Source organism: Mustelus asterias, chromosome 12 (genome assembly GCF_964213995.1).
Source record: "Mustelus asterias chromosome 12, sMusAst1.hap1.1, whole genome shotgun sequence".
In the NCBI taxonomy this organism is placed as follows: Eukaryota; Metazoa; Chordata; class Chondrichthyes; order Carcharhiniformes; family Triakidae; genus Mustelus; species Mustelus asterias.
In genome coordinates, this window is record NC_135812.1 from 104,276,254 (window position 1) to 104,296,303 (window position 20,050).

Below are 20,050 nucleotides of genomic sequence, written 5' to 3' on the forward strand. Positions count from 1 at the left end.
CCGTAACCCCATGCATTTACCCAAGCTAGTCCCCCTGACACTAAGGGGCAATTTAGCATGGCCAATCCACCTAACCCGCACATCTTTGGTTTTCCTTCTTCTTTAATTCCTGTTTCCCGCAAATGGACTTTTTTGCAAATTTCTATTTATTTTTTAAAGGCAAATTTGAAGCTAAGTTGAATAGAATGATGAAAGACATTCTCTGCATCCATCCGTGCCCCTCTCTGTTACAGGTATTAGCGATTAGGATCTGATTCCTGGGTGTAAGCAATTGTCATTGACATTTTCTGTCCGTTGTGAAGTAGGTCACTGACTTGATATATTAACATTGTCTGCCTGGGTAAAGATGCTGCCTGACCTGTTGATTATTTCAGCACTTTCTGTCTTTATTTCAGATTTCCACGCTCTAAGCGTGCCACATATATTTAGACATTGCAACCTCAATGCCCCTCACACCGTCAGTGCTCGAGGCAAAGCTATCAAGGGCAGACACTCGGAAATGGTTGAAATCTGCAAGTAAAAACCTTCAGGAAGTCGTTAAAAAACACAAGACAATGAGTGAATGAATACAATCCAATTATTGCAAAATACTTAAATGGTTGGAACCACAGTTTGGTGGCACGGTGGCACAATCTCGGTCTCACAGCGCCAGGGAGCCGGGTTCGATTCCCAGCTTGGGTCACTGTCTGTGTGGAGTCTGCACGTTCTCCCCGTGTCTGCATGGGTTTCCTCCGGGTGCTCCGGTTTCCTCCCACAATCCAAAAGACGTGCCGGTTATGTGCATTGGGCCATGCTAAATTTTCCCTCAGTGTACCCGAACAGGCGCCAGAGTGTGGCGACTAGGGGATTTTCACAGTAACTTAATTGCAGTGTTAATGTAAGCCTACTTGTGACAATAATAAATGAACTTTAACTTTAACTTCTGCAGTCCTTTTCTTTGTATGTGTAGATATTAAATAGGTTCAAAATCTAACCATGTTGTTGGAACAAGAGTAACGTGAAGTCTCTCTGTGTGAAGACTCTTAGCCCTCACTTCTCCCTTCTCTCCCCATCTCTCTGCCTTTAGTATTTGTCTCTCTCCATTCCAGCTTTCTGAAGGTTATCGAACGTTAAATATTGTTATTCTGCTACTAATTTAAATCCTCTCCAAACATTCCAATTTATTGACAGGAGTGAACTCTTAATTCATTTAACAATCTTTCCTTTATTTACAATTGATCTCATTAAAATATATGACATTCCTAGGGAGATTGACAGGATAGGTGTGAATATGGTTCCCCTGGCTGGAACGTCCTGATTAGGGAGGGGGGGTCATTGTCTCAGAATAAGGGTTCAGCTTCTTAGGACTGCGACAAAAATGAATTTCTTCATTCAGAGGATTGTGAATCTTTGTTATTCTCTACTCTAGTGGACTCTAGATGCTCAGTTGATGAGTATATTAGACAGAGATCAATAGATTTTTGGATACGAAGGGAATTTTGGGATGTGAGATAGGGCTGGGAAGTGGTGTTGATGTAAAGGATCTTATTGAACAGCAGGACAGGCTCAAGTGGCTATTGATCTTATCCTGCTCTTATTTTTAGTGTTGTTTTCTTCTTTTGCACACACATAGGGCGGAATCTTACTGGCACGTCCGCCTGAGGTTCATATGATTGCACCTAAAGCCAACAGGGAATGCCGTTCTCCGAGCCTCGCCCGGAATCGGGGCGGGCGTGCCGGAAAAATTCCGGCCATAGTTTCTGTTTTTAAAAAAAAACACTCGAGACAAGTTTTGCCTCAATAATGTTTCTGAAATTTGACTTCTTACTCTTTTAAATTATTTGTTACTGATTGGAAAGGCATAGAAACTGGAGAAATACATCCCGTCAGGAGAGGAGACTCAATGATACAGATATATCCTCACACTGCACACACTTGGACTGCACAATCTAAAAACAGCTCACACACCCAGAGCTCGAGGCAAAACTACCAAGACCAGACATTGGGGTAAGGCTGAGACCTTCAAGTAAAAACCTAAAGGGAGTCATTAAATAAACACGAGACACAAGTGAGTGAAAGAACACAGCCCAGTTTTTGCAGGACATTGAACGAGTTAGATTTTTTATTTGGTTTGAATAATTATTTTGAGCACCAGAGGAAAGCAGACGGACAAATACGACAAATATTTTGTATGAATTGTGGGAACCTATTGATCCAATTGTGCAAATCTCCTCTCGTTATAACACGACAGCGAATGTGTGTTATCTCCGTGACATCTTCAACACTGAAAGCACCTGTCATGGGAGCAACTACAGTGAAAACATTTGCTGCATGTCAATTAAACTCTACACATGTCCCAAATTAATATATAATAGATTAATATCTGACAGTAAGATTTATGTATTAAGTTTGGATTTAAAGGATAAAGGTGTCTTTTGTATGCTAAATCCGATATGAAATGAATTTGAGTAATCTCCACCCAGTTCCTAATTGATACAGACCTATTGGATAGAACAACTGTTCTTTGGCATTGACAGATCTCTCAGATACTCAAAGAATAGCTGATGTGGGATCATGTGGAGAATGTAATATTAGTTCAGTGGGAGTTGTCAGACTGCACAGAGCTCTGGCAGTGTACAGAGAGCTTTACTCCATTCCGATGGTGCTGCACCAAGCCTCTGAGTATTTGGTGCGCACCCTGAGCGTGTGAATTGGAAAGTGTTTCATTCCCCGGGTTTAATCTCTCTCACCTCAGTGGGCGCGCAAATAATAGGAACCGAGTTAGCAAATACTAAACAGCGATGAAAGCACTTATATTTATGTAATGCTTTCAATGACCCCAGGGGATCTCAAAGTACTTTACAGCTAATCTAGTTCCTATCAACATCCTGGGGGTTACCACTGACCAGAAAGTGAACTGGACTTGCTAAATAAATACTGTGGCTGCAAGAGCAGATCAAAGGCTAGGAATCCTGTGGCGAGTAACTCACCTCCTGACTCCCAAAAGCCTGTCCACCATCTACAAGGCATTGGTCAGGAGTCTGATGGAATACATTGAAACATAGAAAATAGAAGCAGGAGGAAGCCATTCGGCCCTTCAACCCTGCTCCACCATTCATTTTGATCATGGCTGATCATCGAATTCAATATCCTGATCCCCTCCTTTCACTCCCCCCCCCCCCATCCCCCACCTCCCCCCATATTCCTTGATCCCTTTAGCCCCAAGAGCTATATCTAATTTCTTCTTGAAATCAGACACCGTTTTGGCCTCAAATACATTCTGTGGTAGTGAATTCCACGCATTCACCACCCTCTGGGTGAAGAAATTTCTCCTCACCTCAGTTCTAAAAGGTTTACCCCTTATCCTCAAACTAAGAAACTACTCTCCATTTGCTTGGATGAGTGAAGTTTTAACAACACTCAAGAAACTCAATACCATCCAGGACAAAGCAGCCCACTTGCTTGGCACAAACATTCTCTCACACTCACTGATGACAGTGACGGTTGTGTGTACCGCCCAGAAGATACACTACAGGAACTCCCAAGGTTTCTTAACAATCCACAACCCCCACCATCTGGAAAGACAAGCTCCCCTCCAAGCCACTCGCCATCCTGACTTAGAAATATATCGGCCGTTCCTTTACTGTTGCTGGGTGAAAATCCTGCAACTCCCTCCCCAACAGCACTGTGGGTGTACCTACACCACATGGACTGCAGTGGTTCAAGAAGGCAGCTCACTGCCATCTTCTCTAGGGGTAATTAGGGATGGGCAATAAATGATGGCCTAGCCAACAATTCTCACACCCCATGAATTAATTGAAAATGTATTAAGTACTTCTGAAGTGTAGTCTGTGTTGGAATGCAAGAAATGCAGCAACAATATGTGCACAGCAAGCTCCCAGAAACAGCCATGACATAATGACCAGAGGATCTGTTTCAGTCATAATGCTTGAGAGATAAATATTGGTGCAGGATTCTGGGAGCAACTCCCCTCCTCTTCTTGCAAACAGTGCCCCGGGATTATTTAGATTGGTTATCGAAATTTCCCTGCCTGAGAGGCTTTGGGAATCATTCTAATCCTGTCTGACTGGAGGTGGGTTTACCATGTGATGTTATTCGGCTATTAGGCAAAGGAAATTTGGCATGTCAGCTATGACTGTCACCAACTTTTACAGATGCACCATAGAAAGCATTCTTTCTGGTTGTATCACAGCTTGGTATGGCTCCTGCTCTGCCCAAGACCCGCAAGGAACTACAAAGGGTCGTGAATGTAGCCCAATCCATCACGCAAACGAGCCTCCCATTCATTGACTTTGTCTACACTTCCCGCTGCCTCAGCAAAGCAGCCAGCATAATTAAGGACCCCACGCACCCCAGACATTCTCTCTTCCACCTTCTTCCTTCGGGAAAAAGATACAAAAGTCTGAGGTCACATACCAACCGACTCAAGAACAGCTTCTTCCCTGCTGCTGTCAGGCTTTTGAATGGACTTCCTTGCATTAAGTTGATCTTTCTCTACACCCTAGCTATGACTGTAACACTACGTTCTGCATTCGCTCCTTTCCTGCTCTATGAACGGTATGCTTTGGCTGCATAGCGCACAAGAAACAATACTTTTCACTGTATGCATGTATACATGTGACAATAATAAATCAAATCAAATTCTTGATAAGGCAGATGGGGCTTTGCTTTAACAGCTCCTCCTACGGACAACATCTCCAACAGTGCAGCACTTCCTCAGTGATACACCGGGAAGTCAACCTAGATTATTTCTGAAAAAAAGAGACATGCTGTCAAAACTTTTCATCTTTCACTCATCAGGTTAGATGCCAGAATGCCAAATTTTAAAGTGAACAACAATTTATACTGCATAAGCAGCATGCTGATTAGTTGGCAAGTCAGCTCTGATGATCAAGGCGTTGCCATGGTGAATGCAGCATTGAGCTACTGTCCTCTAGGCTCATCTCCCCTTTTTCTCAAACTGTGTAAATTCTGGTTCCCTGTACTGAATGCAAGATGAAAAGCTTTGACAGGCATGTCTCTTTTTTCAACAGTACTCAGGTTCTGTGCTACCAAGTGAGTATTTGTCAGCCTAGATTTGTGTCCTTGTGTTTCTGGAGTTGCTTTTAAGTTTATTTATTAGTGTCACAAGTAGGCTTACATTAACACTGCAATGAAGTTACTGTGAAAATCTCCTAGTCGCCACACTCCGGCGCCTGTTCGGGTACACTGAGGGATAATTTAGCGTGGCCAATGCACCTAACCAGCATGTCTTTCGGACTGCGGGAGGAAACCGGGCACCCGGAGGAGACCCACACAGACATGGGGAGAACGTGCAAACTCCACACAGTGACCCAAGCCAGGAATCGAACCCGGGTTCCTGGCGCTGTGAGGCAGCAGTGCTAACCACTGTGCCACCGCTGAAACCCACGGCTTCCTGACTTGGAGGTTGAGAGTGTTGACAATTGAGTCATGGTTAACACTTATGGAGTGACAGAAATCTGGAGATATCCTGATAACATTACATGGTCAACTCAGCCCCTGTCTGGCTGAATTAGGATGATTCACAGACGCTCTCATGCTCAGGAATTTCCACAAAGAAAACCTGTGGTCTACCCAAACAATACTGCAGAATGCTGCAGTGTACAATTTTTGTGCATCTCAGCGACCTGACCCCTCGGCTGGTCAGAAAAAGGGGAATTATAAGATTCCGGTTCAGATTACTTGATGACCATCTGACTTATTGTCAGTTCTCTTGTGGAGCAGAACCAGATGCGCAACATTCAAATTGACATCAAATCAAACTTCTGCTGAATTCCACTGCTCTCCTGTAATTTATCGCAGTGGGGTTATTGTTTGTAATGGAATACGGCGTGTATTTATAGAAAATTTCCAGTTGTTAATAGCTGCTGAGAGTTCTTGGATGATTCATGTCAATGACATTTGGTCTGCTTAGGGGCCAATCAGTCATGCTGCTTTGCTCAGGACTGAGAGTTCATTGTGAACGTCGGGAGATTTGATCCCCGTTCCAAGTACAAAGCTGGCAAGCTTACACCTTTGAAGTATATCGACACTCATTGTATGAAGTCCTGCAACGTATTTACACAAACTCAGGGACGTTTTGCAAACGGTTTCAGGGTTTTCCAAAGCAAATGAAGTGCTTTCGAAGAGTAGCCGTTGTTGTAATGTGGGAAATGTGGAGTGGTCAGTTTGTGCACAGTTAGAGATGTCCAGTAATCTTCCCTTTGAACTTTCTTCACTGTGCAAGGTGAGTTTATTTCAATGTGTGGCACTTTTACATTTTTGTATAGCCACAAACACGTGGACCGGAGTCGTACCAACATTCACGCTGGTGGGATTTTCCCGTCCCGCCGCAGTGAACAGAGATTCGGCTGGCTGCCAAATTCTCCGACTTCGCTACAGTGGGAGTGTGGCGTGAACCGCCGGTAAGATGGCGGCCACGGTGTCTTGAAGGGAACAGCTTGTAAACAGCCTGCACACATTTTCCAGATTGTTGTGTGGTCGCCGCCATGCATACGTGCAGCTTTTTAAAATTTCATTCTTCTGTGGGACGTGGGTGTAGCTGTCTAGGAACGGCATTTGTTGTCCATCCCTAATTGCCCCTTGAGAAGGGGGTGGTGCCTTCTTGAAGGCTGCAGTCCATGCGGTGTGGGTACTGCGCTGGCTGGATGGGGGCTCCACACCTTCTCCTGATACCATGATGGGAGATGGGACCCACCTGAGGGGGCTTGGGTTTAACATCTCACCTGAAAGCCGGCACCTCAGACAATGCAGCATTCTGTCAGTACCGGACTGGATTCTGTGCTTTAGGCAGAGTGTTAATGATGTCCATTCACCTTTTGTGCTTCTGTCTGTCCTTCAACAGACAAGTTCAGATTGCATTCAGTTGGCTGGGATCTTTTGAGGTGTATTTTTATCGAACTAAATAAAACTGGGACAAAATGGAGGAAGGAATGTGCTGGTGCACCGAGTGAGAATTTGTTTTATTTTTCCCTGGGATGAGAGTGTTGTTGACAAGATTTGTTGAACTTCTGCAAACCGATATTCCTGGAACTCACTGCCGACGTGATTGGTGAAAATGAAGGTGACGAGTGATTTCCAAAAGGAAATTGGATGGGTTTTGTCCAGAGGAAAATCAAATGCCGGGCGATGGGGATAGAGCGGGGCTGGGGAATGGGATTGACGGGATTGTTCTACAGAGACCCTGTGTCGATTCAATGGGCCGAATGGTAAAATTACACTTAGCACATCAGATGTACAAGTTTTTAAAGTTTATTTATTAGTGTCACGAGTAGGCTTACATTAACACTGCAATGAAGCTACTGTGAAAATCCCCCAGTCGCCACAGTTTGGGTACACTGAGGGAGAATTTAGCATGGCCAATGCACCTAACCAGCACATCTTTCAGACTGTGGGAGGAAACCGGAGCATCCGGAGGAAACCCACGCAAACACGGAGAGAACGTGCAAACTCCACACAGACAGTGACCCAAGTCGGGAATCGAACCCGGGTCCCTGGTGCTGTGAGGCAGCAGTGCTAACCACTGTGCCACCGTGCCGCCCTTCAAATATCAATTCAACATTGTACAAAGGTATCCCAATGCAGTCTGCTTTTTTACGCAGTGTATTTACAAGTCCTCATCACAGTGGTGACTTACTCCACTGTTTCCGTTTATTACTTAGACACAAATGTCCATCACGGTGGCACAGTGGTTAGCACTGCTGCCTCACCGCTCCAGGGACCCGGGTTCAATTCCAGCCTCGCGTCACTGTCTGTGTGGAGTTTGCACATTCTCCCTGTCTCTGCGTGGGTTTCCTCTGGGTGCTCCGGTTTCCTCCCACAGTCTAAGATGTGCAGGTTAGGTAGATTGGTCATGCTAAATTGTCCCGGGATGTGTAGGTTAGAGGGATTAGCGGGGCAAATCTGTGGGGTTACGGGGGTAGAGCTTGGGTTGGATTGTTGTCAGTGCAGACTCGATGGGCCAAATGGCCTCCTTCTGCATTGTAGGGATTCTATGGAAATACTTACTTTCAGGTGAACATTTTTTAAGAAACAGATATGTGGTAAATGCTGATAGTGGAGTATCAGGCTATATCAGTGCATTCATTCTCAAAAACGTAGCACAGTAATAAAGACGGGAATGAGGCAGAACCTGTGCGGAGTGGCCTCACTGTCAGATTGCTGTTCTGCTCCTTGGACCAGAACTCTACGTTTCCCGCTTGAATTTTCAACATGGGCCTGGGGACGAAAGTGCAGCAATTTCCAGAGGCCATCAGGCTTGGGGAACAGCACCAGGGACAGTGAAGCCACTTCACCCTTTTACTGCACTAGCCTCCAGATAGCAGGACAGTTCAAAGTCTCCAGCTACTTTGAGAGGTCAGGGCAAAGGTAAGTGGGCTAAGTAAATGGGTCGGGTGGGGGGGGGGGGGGTGCAGAGTGGCAGAGGCGGGTAGAATGGAGGTTGGGAGGGGATAGGATGAGTCAGGGTGTGGGGGAGGTAGCTGTTGGGTGGGAGGGTTGTGAGAGGTCCGAGGGGTAATTGGAGGGAAGGTGACTAGCGTAGTCACCCAGGGGTTAGAGGTGGTTTTAATCCTTCTAACCTTTGCTGAGGAACTATTCCGCTGAGATACTGAGGCTACAGGGGAAATGGGACATCACCTGGATGATTTCACAGCATTGAAATAACAAACAGCAGACCCACAAACACCTCGTCAACTCCACTTTGCAAACCCCTGCGACAGACGTGCCAGAATGCTGAGGCTGTGGACCAGCTGAAGCGAGCAGAGCTCTGGGACTGAGCCAGTGCCAATGGTGACAATGAACTCTGGCCACTTCTTGAGGGAGAAGGTGAGGGAGCTGGGGATCTGTGAATTATCCACTGTGCAAACACTTGGCAAGCTGGGATCTCATTCCTGTGGTAATTAGGGATTTTTATAAAACAGAAGACTTCAATAGTGCCTGTCAGACAAGAGGATTCTGGACTGCCACAAGTGGATGAAAGAAAAAGAACCTTCAAATATAACCTAATTCTAAAGTGCGTCTTGCTGCTGTTTTTATACAGTTTTGATTTATTAAACTAGCCTGAAAGGCCAGTATTGAATCTGTTATCCGTCCCATATTAGCTCTTTGTATTATTATATTAATGGATACTGGAACATTACAGATAGATTAGAAACAACAACTTGGATTTTTGTATCACCCTTAAGGTAATAAAACCGCTGGATGTGTACCAGAACAGCATAACAATGAACCATGGAAGGAGATATTAGATCAGAAGATAAAAAACTTGATCAAAGTGCTAAGAATTCAGGAGTGTGTGAAAGAGGAAAGAGAGCTTTAGCGAGGGAATTCCAGAGCTCAGAATGCAGGGAACCACAGGGTCACAGCCAATAGTACAGTCAGTAAGTTCAGAGGTGCTCCAGGTGGGGGTGAGATTGTAAACACGGGGAGGGATGAGCCTGTGGAATAATTTGAAAACAAAGGGGAAAAAGCTTATTGCGGCACTGCCTAACAGCAACCACAGTCAGTCAGTTTAACCTCAATGGTGAGAATGCTTTTAGAAATGATAATTTGGGATGTCACAGTGGCACAGTGATTAGCACTGCTGCCTCACAGCGCCAGGGACCCGGATTCAATTCTGGCCTTGGGTCACTGTCTGTGTGGAGTTTGCACGTTCTCTCCGTGTCTGCATGGGTTTCCTCCGGGTGCTCCGGTTTCCTCCCACAGTCCAAAGATGTGCGGGTTAGGTTAGGTTGATTGGCTATGCTAAATTGCCCCTTTGTGTCAGGGGGACTAGCAGGGTAAATACGTGGAGTTACGGGGATAGGGCCTGGGTGGAATTGTTGTCAGTGCAGGCTTGATGGGCTGAATGGCCTCCTTCTGCATTGTAGGGATTCTGTGAAAATTAACACTTACTTGGTAAATTGAGGAAAACTAGGATGAATTTGGAAAAGGTAAATTGTGTTTTGCGAATTTGATTGAAGTTTTGAAGAGGTTACGAAGATGGTTAATGAGGGGAATGCAGTTAAGGCGGTGTACATGCACTTTCAGAAGATATTTGATATAGTGCCACATAACAGACTTGGCAGCAAAGCCCATGGAACAAAAGGGGTGGGAGCAACATCTTTATAAAGTGACAGGAGACAGTGAGTTGTGGTGGACAGTTGTTTTTTGGACTGGTATACAATGCGTTTCTCCAGGGTCAGACCCTGCTTTCCTTAATATTTATTATTGACTTGGATTTGGGTGTACAGAGCACAATTTCAAAGTTTGCAAATGACATAAAACTTGCAATGATTGTGAACTACAAGGAGGAAAGTGATAGACCACCAGAGAACATAGACAGGCTGATCGAATGGGCAGACATGTGGCAGATGGAATTTAATGCAGAGAAGTGCAAAGTGATATATTTGGGGCAGAAGAATGAAGAATGTTAATATAAAGGATACAATTCTAGTGAGAATGGGGGAGAGAGGTGAATACAAAGAGCTAATATGGGACGGACAACAGATTCAATACTGGCCTTTTAGGCAAAATCATTGAAGGCAATTTGTGAAAATGGTTAACATGTGCACACATGATACTGGGCTTTATAAATAGATATATAGATTACAAAAGCAAGAAACTGATTCTTTTATAGAACACTGGTTTAGCCTCAAATAGAATATTGTATCCAATTCTGGGCAGCGCACTTTAAGAAGATATGAAGGTTTTTAAGATGGTGCAGAAAAGATTAACAAGCGTGATTCCTGGGATGAGGGGCTTCAGTTACATAGATTTATTCATTCAGGGGATGTGGGTGTCACTGGCTGGACCAGCATTTCTTCCCCATCTCTAATTGCCTTTGAACTGAGTGCTTTGATAGGACATTTAAGAGTCAACCATGTGTGTCTGGAGTCAGGTGTCGGCCAGACCAGGTAAGGATGGCAGATTTCCTTCCCTAAAGGACATTGGTGCACCAGATGGGTTTTTCTGACAATCGGCAATAATTTCATGGCCATCATTAGACTTTTAATTTTTTTATTGAATTCAAATTCCACCATCTGTCAATCATTTGATCAGCGAAGCTGGGGTGGTTCTCATTCAAGAAGACAAGGTTGAGAGGAGATTTGGTAGAGGTGCTCAAAATCATCAGGGATCTTGATAGGTTCGCTAGGAACCGTTCACATTGCAAGGATTGGAAATTCGAGGGCACCAACCTAAGATGATTGACAAAAGAACCAACGGCAATGTACATTTCTATGCAGCATGTGATTAGAGTGTGGAATCCATTGTCTGAGAGGCCACATTGTCCGAGACTGTGGAAGATTTATTCATTCTTTACAAAAGGGAATTGGTTAAACCCCTGCAGGAGCATGGGGGAAGAATGAGGAAGTGAAGCTCACAAGTGTCCTTCCAGAGAGCCAGCCTGGATCCAATGGGCCGAATGGCTCCCTTTTCTTTTGTAATCATTCTGTGCCCCAGATCAGAGGCTGGGAATCCTGCAGTGATTAACTCACTCCCTGACTCCTCAAAGCCTGTCCACCATCTACAAAGCAAAAGTCCAGAGTGTGCTGGAATATTCTCCACTTGCCTGAGTGCAGCTTCAACAACACTCAAGAAGCTCGACACCATCCAGGGCAGAGCAGCTTTTGATTGCTACCCCTTTCAGAAACATTCACTCCCTCCACCACTGACGTACAGTGGCAGCCATGTGTACCATCTACAGGATGCACTGCAGGAACTCACCAAGGCTTCTTCAACAGCATCTTCCAAACCTGTTACCTCCACCATTGAGAAGAACAAGAGCAGCAGATACATGGGAACACCACCATCTGGAAGTTCCTCTCTAAGCTACACACCATCCTGACTTGGAAATATATCGCCGTTCCTTCACAATCCTAGAACTCCCTTCCTAACAGCACTGTGGATGTACCTACATCACATGAATAGCAGCGGTTCTAGAAGCGGCTCACCAAGACTTTCCTAAGGGCAATTAGGAATGGGCAATAAATGTTGGCCTAGCCAGCAACACCCACATCCTGTGAAATAATTTTTTAAAATCATTCCATGTTAACTGGGAGCCAGTGTAGGTTCACAAGCACAGGGGGTGATGGGTGAATGGGCTCTGTCATCAGTTGGCACACACAGGGGGTGGAAATGCAGGAGTGCATTAGAATAATCAAATCTAGGCATGAATGAGAGTTTCCAAAGCAGATAAGCGAAGACAAGGGTGGAACCAAGCAATGTTATGGAGGTAGAGACAGACAGTCTTCATGATGGTTTGGACATGTACTCAGAAGCTGATCTTGGGATTAAATATGGCACCAATGTTGTGAGCAATCTGATTTTTTTTATTCATTCGTGGGACATGGGCGTCGCTGGCTGGCCAGCATTTATTGCCCATCCCTAGTTGCCCCTTGAGAAGGTGGTGGTGAGCTGCCTTCTTGAATGGCTGCAGTCTTCGTGCTGTGGGTTGACCCACAATGCCATTAGGGAGGAAATTCCAGGATTTTGACGCAGAGACTGCGAAGGAACAGCGATATATTTCCAAGTCAGGATGGTGAGTGGCTTGGAGGGGAACTTACAGGTAGTGATGTTCCCATGTACCTGCTGCCCTTGTCCGTCTAGATGGAAGTGGTCGTGGGTTTGGAAGGTGCTGCCTAAGGATCTTTTGGTGAATTGCTGCAGTGCATCTTGTAGATAGCACATCCAGTAGATTCAGATTCACACAGTTGCTAGGGAGAGGATGGAATCAGTGGCTAGGGAACAGAGTTTGTGACGGTGTTCAAAATGGCTTCCGCCTTCCCAATATTCAATTGGGACAAATTTTTGTACATCCGGTACTGGATGCTAGATTAGCAACCTGATAATTCAGAGTTAGAAGAGAGGCTAAGAGAGCTGGAGAAGAGGTAGAGATGGAGGAGAAGACAAGTTATTGCAGGTTATTTTCTGTCTCTGACAGGATATATAAAAATTGAACCAGGCACGTGTAGTCCCAGCAAGTCAGACAAATTCTGTGATGAACTGTCAGGATGCTGATGGTTGTGGAGAACAAGGAGGGACAGTTTAACTTTGTCATCGCCGAGGATATTAAATGAAAGAAAAAACTTGCATTTATCATAGAAGCCCTACTGTACAGAAGGAGGCCATTCAGCCCATCGAGTCTGTACTGACCACAATCCCACCCAGGCCCTATTCACGTAACCCCACACATTTACCCTGCTAATCCCCCGACACTAGGGTCAATTAGCATGGCTGATCAACCTAACCTGCACATTTCTGTAGTGTGGGAGGAAACCAGAGCACACCCGGAGGAAACCCATGCAGACACGGGGAGAACATGCAAACTCCACCCGAGGCTGGTACTGAACCTGGGTCCCTGGCGCTGTGAGGCAGCAGTGCTAACCACTGTGCCACCGTGCCACTTTATATAAAGGAACTGACAGTGTTGCAGCCAGATGCAACGATAGATAGGAAAGTAAGCTGTGAGGAGGATACAAAAAGTCTGCAAAAGGATAGTGATAGGTTAAGTGAACAGACAAAAAGTTGGCAGATGCAGTAGAAAGTGGGGAAATGTGAGGTTTTCCATTTTGGTAGGGAGAATAGAAATGCAGAGTATTATTTAAATGGAGAGAGATTGCAGGATGCAGTGGCACAGAGAGATCCGGTTATTCTTGTAAATGTTAATAAAAATTAGCTTACAGGAACAAGTACAACAAGTAATTAGGCATGTTGACCTTTATTGTTATGGGGATAGAGTATAAAAGTAGCAAAGTCTTGCTACAGCTGATTAGAGTGTGACGAAACTGTGCCTTGAAGAAATATATTTTGTGTCTTATTTCTTCTGAAGGGGCTGTTTTATATTTCAACTCTGATTAAGATGCCAAATTGTCTCCAACCGGCAGTCTACCTGCTGCTGCTGCTGCAGAAGGTTAATTGCTCCTAATTATTGGAGTGTTTGTTTTATTCTGGGCTAATGTATTGATGTTATGTTAGGGCTGTCCCCTGGGGTTTTCAGAGTAGGGTCTGATTGGCAAGAAGAAAATCATGAGTTGGTGGAGCGAGGCTTGCAAATAGAGAGAAAAAACACAGGCAATTGCAGTTGGAATTTGAAAAGAGCAGTAGCTCTTTTACTCTCTCTCTCTTTCTGGTAATTGAACTCTGGGGACCTGCCAGAAAATAGGTTTTGTCTCTCTCGAGAGGCCTGCAAAAGGCAAGAAGTGTTTTCTCCCTCTCTCCCTCACTGGAGTTCTGCTGTGTGAAGACAGGTTTTCCTTTGGAGACCCTCTATATCCATGTCCAGAGGGGTTAAAAGGTGGGAGGACTGGGAATTCTCGTAAGCCTGTGTGTCTTGCGAACTGATTCTGAATAAAATTTGCGTCTATGGGGGATATTGCTTAAATTGGAATGAATGGAAATGGCTAACAGTTAAGAATTATACCTTGTCATGTTTAAGTATTTCACTTGGTATAAGTTGTGCTCATTTTTTGTTATATTTTAACTGTGTTAAATAAAGTTTGTTTTAATAAAAGCTTCCTAGTGGGTCAGTAGAATCACACCTGGAGCAGAGCACCTTATGCTCACACTAACGCCTAAATCAAAATAAGTTGGGGTCTAGGCTAATGTCATAATACATCTTGGAGTTTCTGATCTGGTCCCTAACAAGGGCATTGGTGACTCTGCACCTAGGGTCCTGTGTCAGTTTGGTTTCCTTATGCTTATATTGGAGGCAGTCCAGAGAAAGTTCACCAGGCTGATTCCTGGGGTGGAGGGCATGTCTGATGAGGAAAGGTTAACCCTGTACTCATTGGAACTTACAACAATGTCAGCTGATCTTATTGAAACGTAAATTTCTGAGGGGGTTGACAGGGTAGATGCGAGACAATAGGCCCGATTTTACCATCAAGTTGTCGCTGTTTTTGGGCGTGAAAAATTGGTAAAGTCAGGTGTGCGGCGAGTCACGCAATCCGCACCCGCCTCCGCCCTGGTCCCTCCTTTACCAAGGCCCAAAAATGGCCACGATCAGGATCGTGCCCGAAACATTTGCATGCATTTAAATTGACTTAATGGGCTGCACATCCAACTTTACCGGCACTTCCCCCTTTACCACCATGTTCGCCCATCCAGAATCGGCGCAAAACAGACATGCTCCATAAAAGTCCGATTTGGGCGCTCCAGTTAGCGAGGAGGTAAGTGCTGAGCGTCTGACGGCTCTCTGCTTGAGATCGGCGGGGGGCGGGGGGAAGGGGGGTCCGCTGCCACTCTGCCTGTGATCAGTGGGGGTGAAAGGGGGGTCTGCTGCCACTCTGCCTGAGATTGGTGGGGGGGAGAGGAGGAGGTGCCTGCGATTGGTCTGGGTGGCGGGTGGATGGGGTGATAAGGGGGTCAGTAATGTTGTGGGGGGGTTGGGGAAATGTCTGTGGGGGCCAGAGGGAGACATTATCCGGCTGGGAGGGATGTGGCAGGGGAGCAGCATTCTATCATTTCCTTCCCTGCGCATGTGCAGTTGGAGGCACTGATCGGAGCTGCAGGATTTTGGGCACGTTAAGCCCCGCCCACAGTCTTTCGCAGTGCGATTCGGAATCGCTAATATTTTTTCAGGCAGAGTGCTTATGGGGGCACCTGAAAACGGGTCTAAAAGTCGGATCTGAAACACTCCCAGTTTCAAGTCTGCCCAGCACTTAGAATCAGAATGGTAAAATAGGGCCCACTGATTCTCCCCGTGGGAAAATCTCGAACGAGGTGCACAGTTTAAAATTGAGGAGTCGCCCATTTAGGATGGAGACGAGGAGGAATTTCTTCTTTCAGTGGGTCGTTAGTCTTTGGAATTCTCTTCCACAGAGAGCAGTGGAGGCATTGGTCACTGAATATATTCAAGGTTGAGTGAGACAGATTTTTGATCTACAGGGGTTCGAGGGTTATGGGAGACAGGTTGAAAAGTGGAGTGAAGGGCACAGTCTGACGAGCCATGGTCTTATTGAATGATGGAACAGCTCAATGGGTCAAATGGCTTACTCCTGCTCCTTCTACTCCAGCTCCTTTTTCTAATACCTTATGATGTTATACACTGTTATTCCCAACCTCAGGATGTCCAAAGAACTTTACAATTATTGAAGTACTTTGGAGTGTAAACACAGTGGGACAGAACATATCCAGGGTTGGTGATGGTGGTATCTGTAAGGTATGATTCCATGAGTATGACTACATCAGGCTGTTGCTTGACTAGTTTTTGGGACAGCTCTCCCAATTTTGGCACAAGCCCCCAGACGTTAATAAGGAGGATTTTGCAGGGTCGGCAGGGCTGGGTTTGCCATTGTTGTTTCTGGTGCCCTGTTCGATGCCGGGTGGTCAGTCCAGGTTCATTCCTTTCTCTTTTCCATTTGTAGTGATGAAAACAATTGAATGGTTTGCTCGGCCATTTCAGAGGGTATTTAAGAGACAGATTTCCTTCCCTAAAGGGCATTCGACAAATGGTTTCATGGTCATCATTAGACTTTAAATCCAGATTTTTATTGAATTCAAATCCCACCAGCTGCCGTGGCGGGATTCGAACCAGGGTCCACGGAGCATTACCATGAGTCTCTGGATTACTAACCCAGTGACAAAACCATCAGCTCTTCTGTAGAACTTGAACACAAAATCTCCAGACTCCGAGTGAAATGTACATACCTCTGAGTGTCAGTTGACACATGACAAGTTCCAGTGAAGAGGGGAGTACTTGTGTTCAGATGCTCAATATTAATCAGTTCAGTCTACAGCTGCTAAACTAGAGGGTGCGATGGAGTGAAAGGAAGAATAGCCCCGGGTTACAGAGTGTAACAGCCAGTAAGCACCTTTACTCCAGAGATAATATTGAATGGGAACTGTGGGTCTGAGCTTCTGGGTTTAAAACACTCAATCAACAGTCAACAATGTATTCAACCCGTGCAAGGTGACTCGTTTCAGGGAGCTCTTCATCACAAGAGTAACCAACATTTGGATTGATTTTCAAATAAAATTGTGGAGACCAAAACTTTGAAATAATGTCAGAGAAACATTAAGCACGGTGGCACAGTGGTTAGCACTGCTGCCTCACAGCGCCAGGGACATGGGTTCAATTCCTGGCTTGGGTCACTGTCTGTGTGGAGTTTGCACGTTCTCCCCGTGTCTGCGTGGGTTTCCTCCGGGTGCTCCGGTTTCCTCCCACAGTCTGAAAGACGTGCTGGTTAGGTGCATTGGCTAAATTCTCCCTCAGTGTACCCGAACAGGCGCCGGAGTGTGGCGACTAGAGGATTTTCACAGTAACTTCATTGCAGTGTTAATGTAAGCCTACTTGTGACACTAATAAATGAACTTTAAATGCTAGCCTGGAGGGAACGATAGAACTTTCCCGATGGGTTGAATGGTCTTTTTGTTGGTAAGTATCAGGTGATTGTAAATTTCCTCATGTTTAGACACTGGGAGAGATGAAACAAGGGGGATACAGCTTGCTGTAATCATAGCTGAGAAATCCAAACACAAGTCATGTCTTAACGTGAAGGGAAAGAGTGGCGTTCTTTAGCTGATATATTTAACTCCTGTAAAAGTGTGTAATCGAACACCACCACCTGTTCAACAAGCAGCAGGACACGCCTTCAGCTAAAACTCCCTCCTGCCCCACATATATATAAATCAGTCACTCCAGCAGGAATGATTGCTTGCTGAAGTTAACTGCATATTAAATATAATCCAGCTCCTTTACAGCCTCTGAAAAGTTTCAGATATTCCTTCCCAAGAATTTCTCTTTCTAAAGAGCATGGGGAAGATAGTCACTGAAGATTGGGGGGGGGTTCGAGTGATAGCCCCCAGTAGGCACCCTATCCCCATCTCCCAATGCACCCAGTAGACACCGTATCCCAGTGGTTCCCAAAGGGTATGGCGCGCCACACTCGCGCAGCAAGAGAGGATGGCAAGTGTGGCGGGAAGATTCAAGGACAATCAAAGAAACATTTAAACATGGATTAGATATTTTTCCAAAGTGATTGTTTTGTACTTTCTGGATGTCCCATGATCATATTATAAAGTAGTTGTGTTCTATGTTATGAATCAAGCACTGCTAGGAGTTGTTTTTTTTTGTTTTTGAATGTATTTCTTATCAATAAAAAATTCGGTGTGGCACGAGCAAATTTTTATTCCGAAAGTACGGCCCAGTGAAAAAAGTTTGGGAACCACTGCCCTATCCCCATCTCACAATGCCCCCAGTAGGCACCCTATCCTCATCTCCCAATGCCCCCAGTAGGCACCCTATCCTCATCTCCCAATGCCCCCAGTAGGCACCCTATCCTCATCTCCCAATGTCCCCAGTAGACACCCTATCCCCATCTCCCAATGCCCCCAGTAGGCACCCTATCCCCATCTCCCAATGCCCCCAGTAGGCACCCTATCCCCATCTCCCAATGCCCCCAGTAGGCACCCTATCCCCATCTCCCAATGCCCCCAGTAGGCACCCTATTCCCATCTCCCAACGCACCCAACCCCCATCCAATTGTATCAATTAACCAGCAGCTTTCTGGAGAGAGAGAGATTTGGGGTGGGATATTCTGAAACATCACACATTTATTATCATAAAGGATAAATTGTGTTCTTTTGGGTGGGAGATTAACAGAGAAACTTCCTCTCTGCCCATCTTCAGAGAGAAGTGTGGGTTAGGTGGATTGGCCATGCTAAATTGCTTCTTAGTGTCAGAGGGACTAGCTGGGGTGAGCGCATGGGGTTATGGGGATGGGGCCTGGGTGGGATTGTGGTCGGTGCAGACTCGATGGGCCGAATGGCCTCCTTCTGCACTGTAGGGATTTTATGAGTGTGTCCATTGCAATATCTGGGTGTAGTTAGCAGATACATTGACAATGTGACTTACTGGTCCACTCACCCCTGTCAGTAGTAAACTGAGCGGGTGAGGGACAGTGACATCTCTGGTCATTTTTGCTAAAATGAAGCTCAATTATTGGGAGTGAAATTGGATTGTTTTTAAACGGAGCTCAGTTATGGAGCTGAGATTGTTTTTAAAGTTAACACTGCAACAAGTGGACAAACCAGAGTCGGCTTGTTCCATTCCCTCTCCAGCTCCTGCCCTGTTGGATGGGGTTGAGGACAGTACAATCCAGCTGCCTCTTACCTTCGGGAAAGTCTGTGGTCCCACAGCCCTGGCTGCCCGGGTCCACGGTGAACACAAAGCTGCTTCTGGTACACAATCTCCACAGTCCAAAATGAGCTTCCTCGCAGGTACTGTTCCTGCTCTCCAAGCGGGGGCTGAGAACTGCCCAGTAATCGGTGCTGACAGCCACAACCGCCAGTATAATACCCACCGTCACGATGCAGAAGGTGAATTTAATCTTCCCGCTTTTCCCCTCGTCCATTCTGCTGCTAGATGCCCCTGAACACTTTGTCCCTGGTGTCTCTCCCACCCTCTGCTCCTACTGGAGGTCAGCACTGACTCAGTTGCTGCTCTCTCCACTCTCTCTCTCTCTCTGTCTATATTGGACCCTCCTTGCTGCTGTGTGACCTCCACATGTCACAGTTCCTGAATTCAATCCCTCTCAGCCTCTTCACATTATTACTCCAGTGAGAGTCCACGCTTGGGAGTCAGTCAGTTGGCAGCTCCTGTTACAATTGGAGGCTGCAGAATGGATTCCTTTCCATTGACAGCTGTTCTTGATGGGAACTAACTTTACTGATGCCGAAACTCTACAACTGTTTAAAAAATACCCCTGATAGTAAGCAGCCAGATAGTAGAGTTCTCCCAGGATTCAAAGGTAGAAAAACCCCTATTCCAGCTGCATTGGCGGGGTGGCGGGGGGCGGGGGGGGGGGGGGGGGGTGTTTCAGGAGTGACTGACTCAGTATGAGGGGAAATCCCTCCTAACAACACAGAGCTGCTGCCCAGGCCAGGATCGGGATAGACCAGGACAAGGGGGGGTGGGGTGGGGTGGGGGGGGGGGGGGCGGTCTGAGAGAGAGTGTGTGTGTGAAAGAGAAGGTCTGAGTGATTGTGTGTCTGAGTGTGTGTGAGAGAGGGTTTGAGAGTGTGTGTGTGTGTGAGAGAGAGAGAGTGTG

General features: G+C 45.9%; 1 protein-coding gene across 1 annotated transcript in view; it reads right to left on the reverse strand.

Moving 5' to 3' along the window:
• Positions 1 to 19,587, reverse strand: part of LOC144501782 (voltage-dependent calcium channel gamma-1 subunit-like) — a 37,108-nt gene extending 17,521 nt beyond the window's left edge. The window contains exon 1 of the mRNA XM_078225791.1: positions 19,115 to 19,587. Coding sequence (XP_078081917.1) covers positions 19,115 to 19,355 — 241 coding nt within the window. The 5' untranslated portion in view covers positions 19,356 to 19,587. The remainder of the gene's footprint in view (positions 1 to 19,114) is intronic.
• Positions 19,588 to 20,050: the final 463 nt, after the last annotated feature.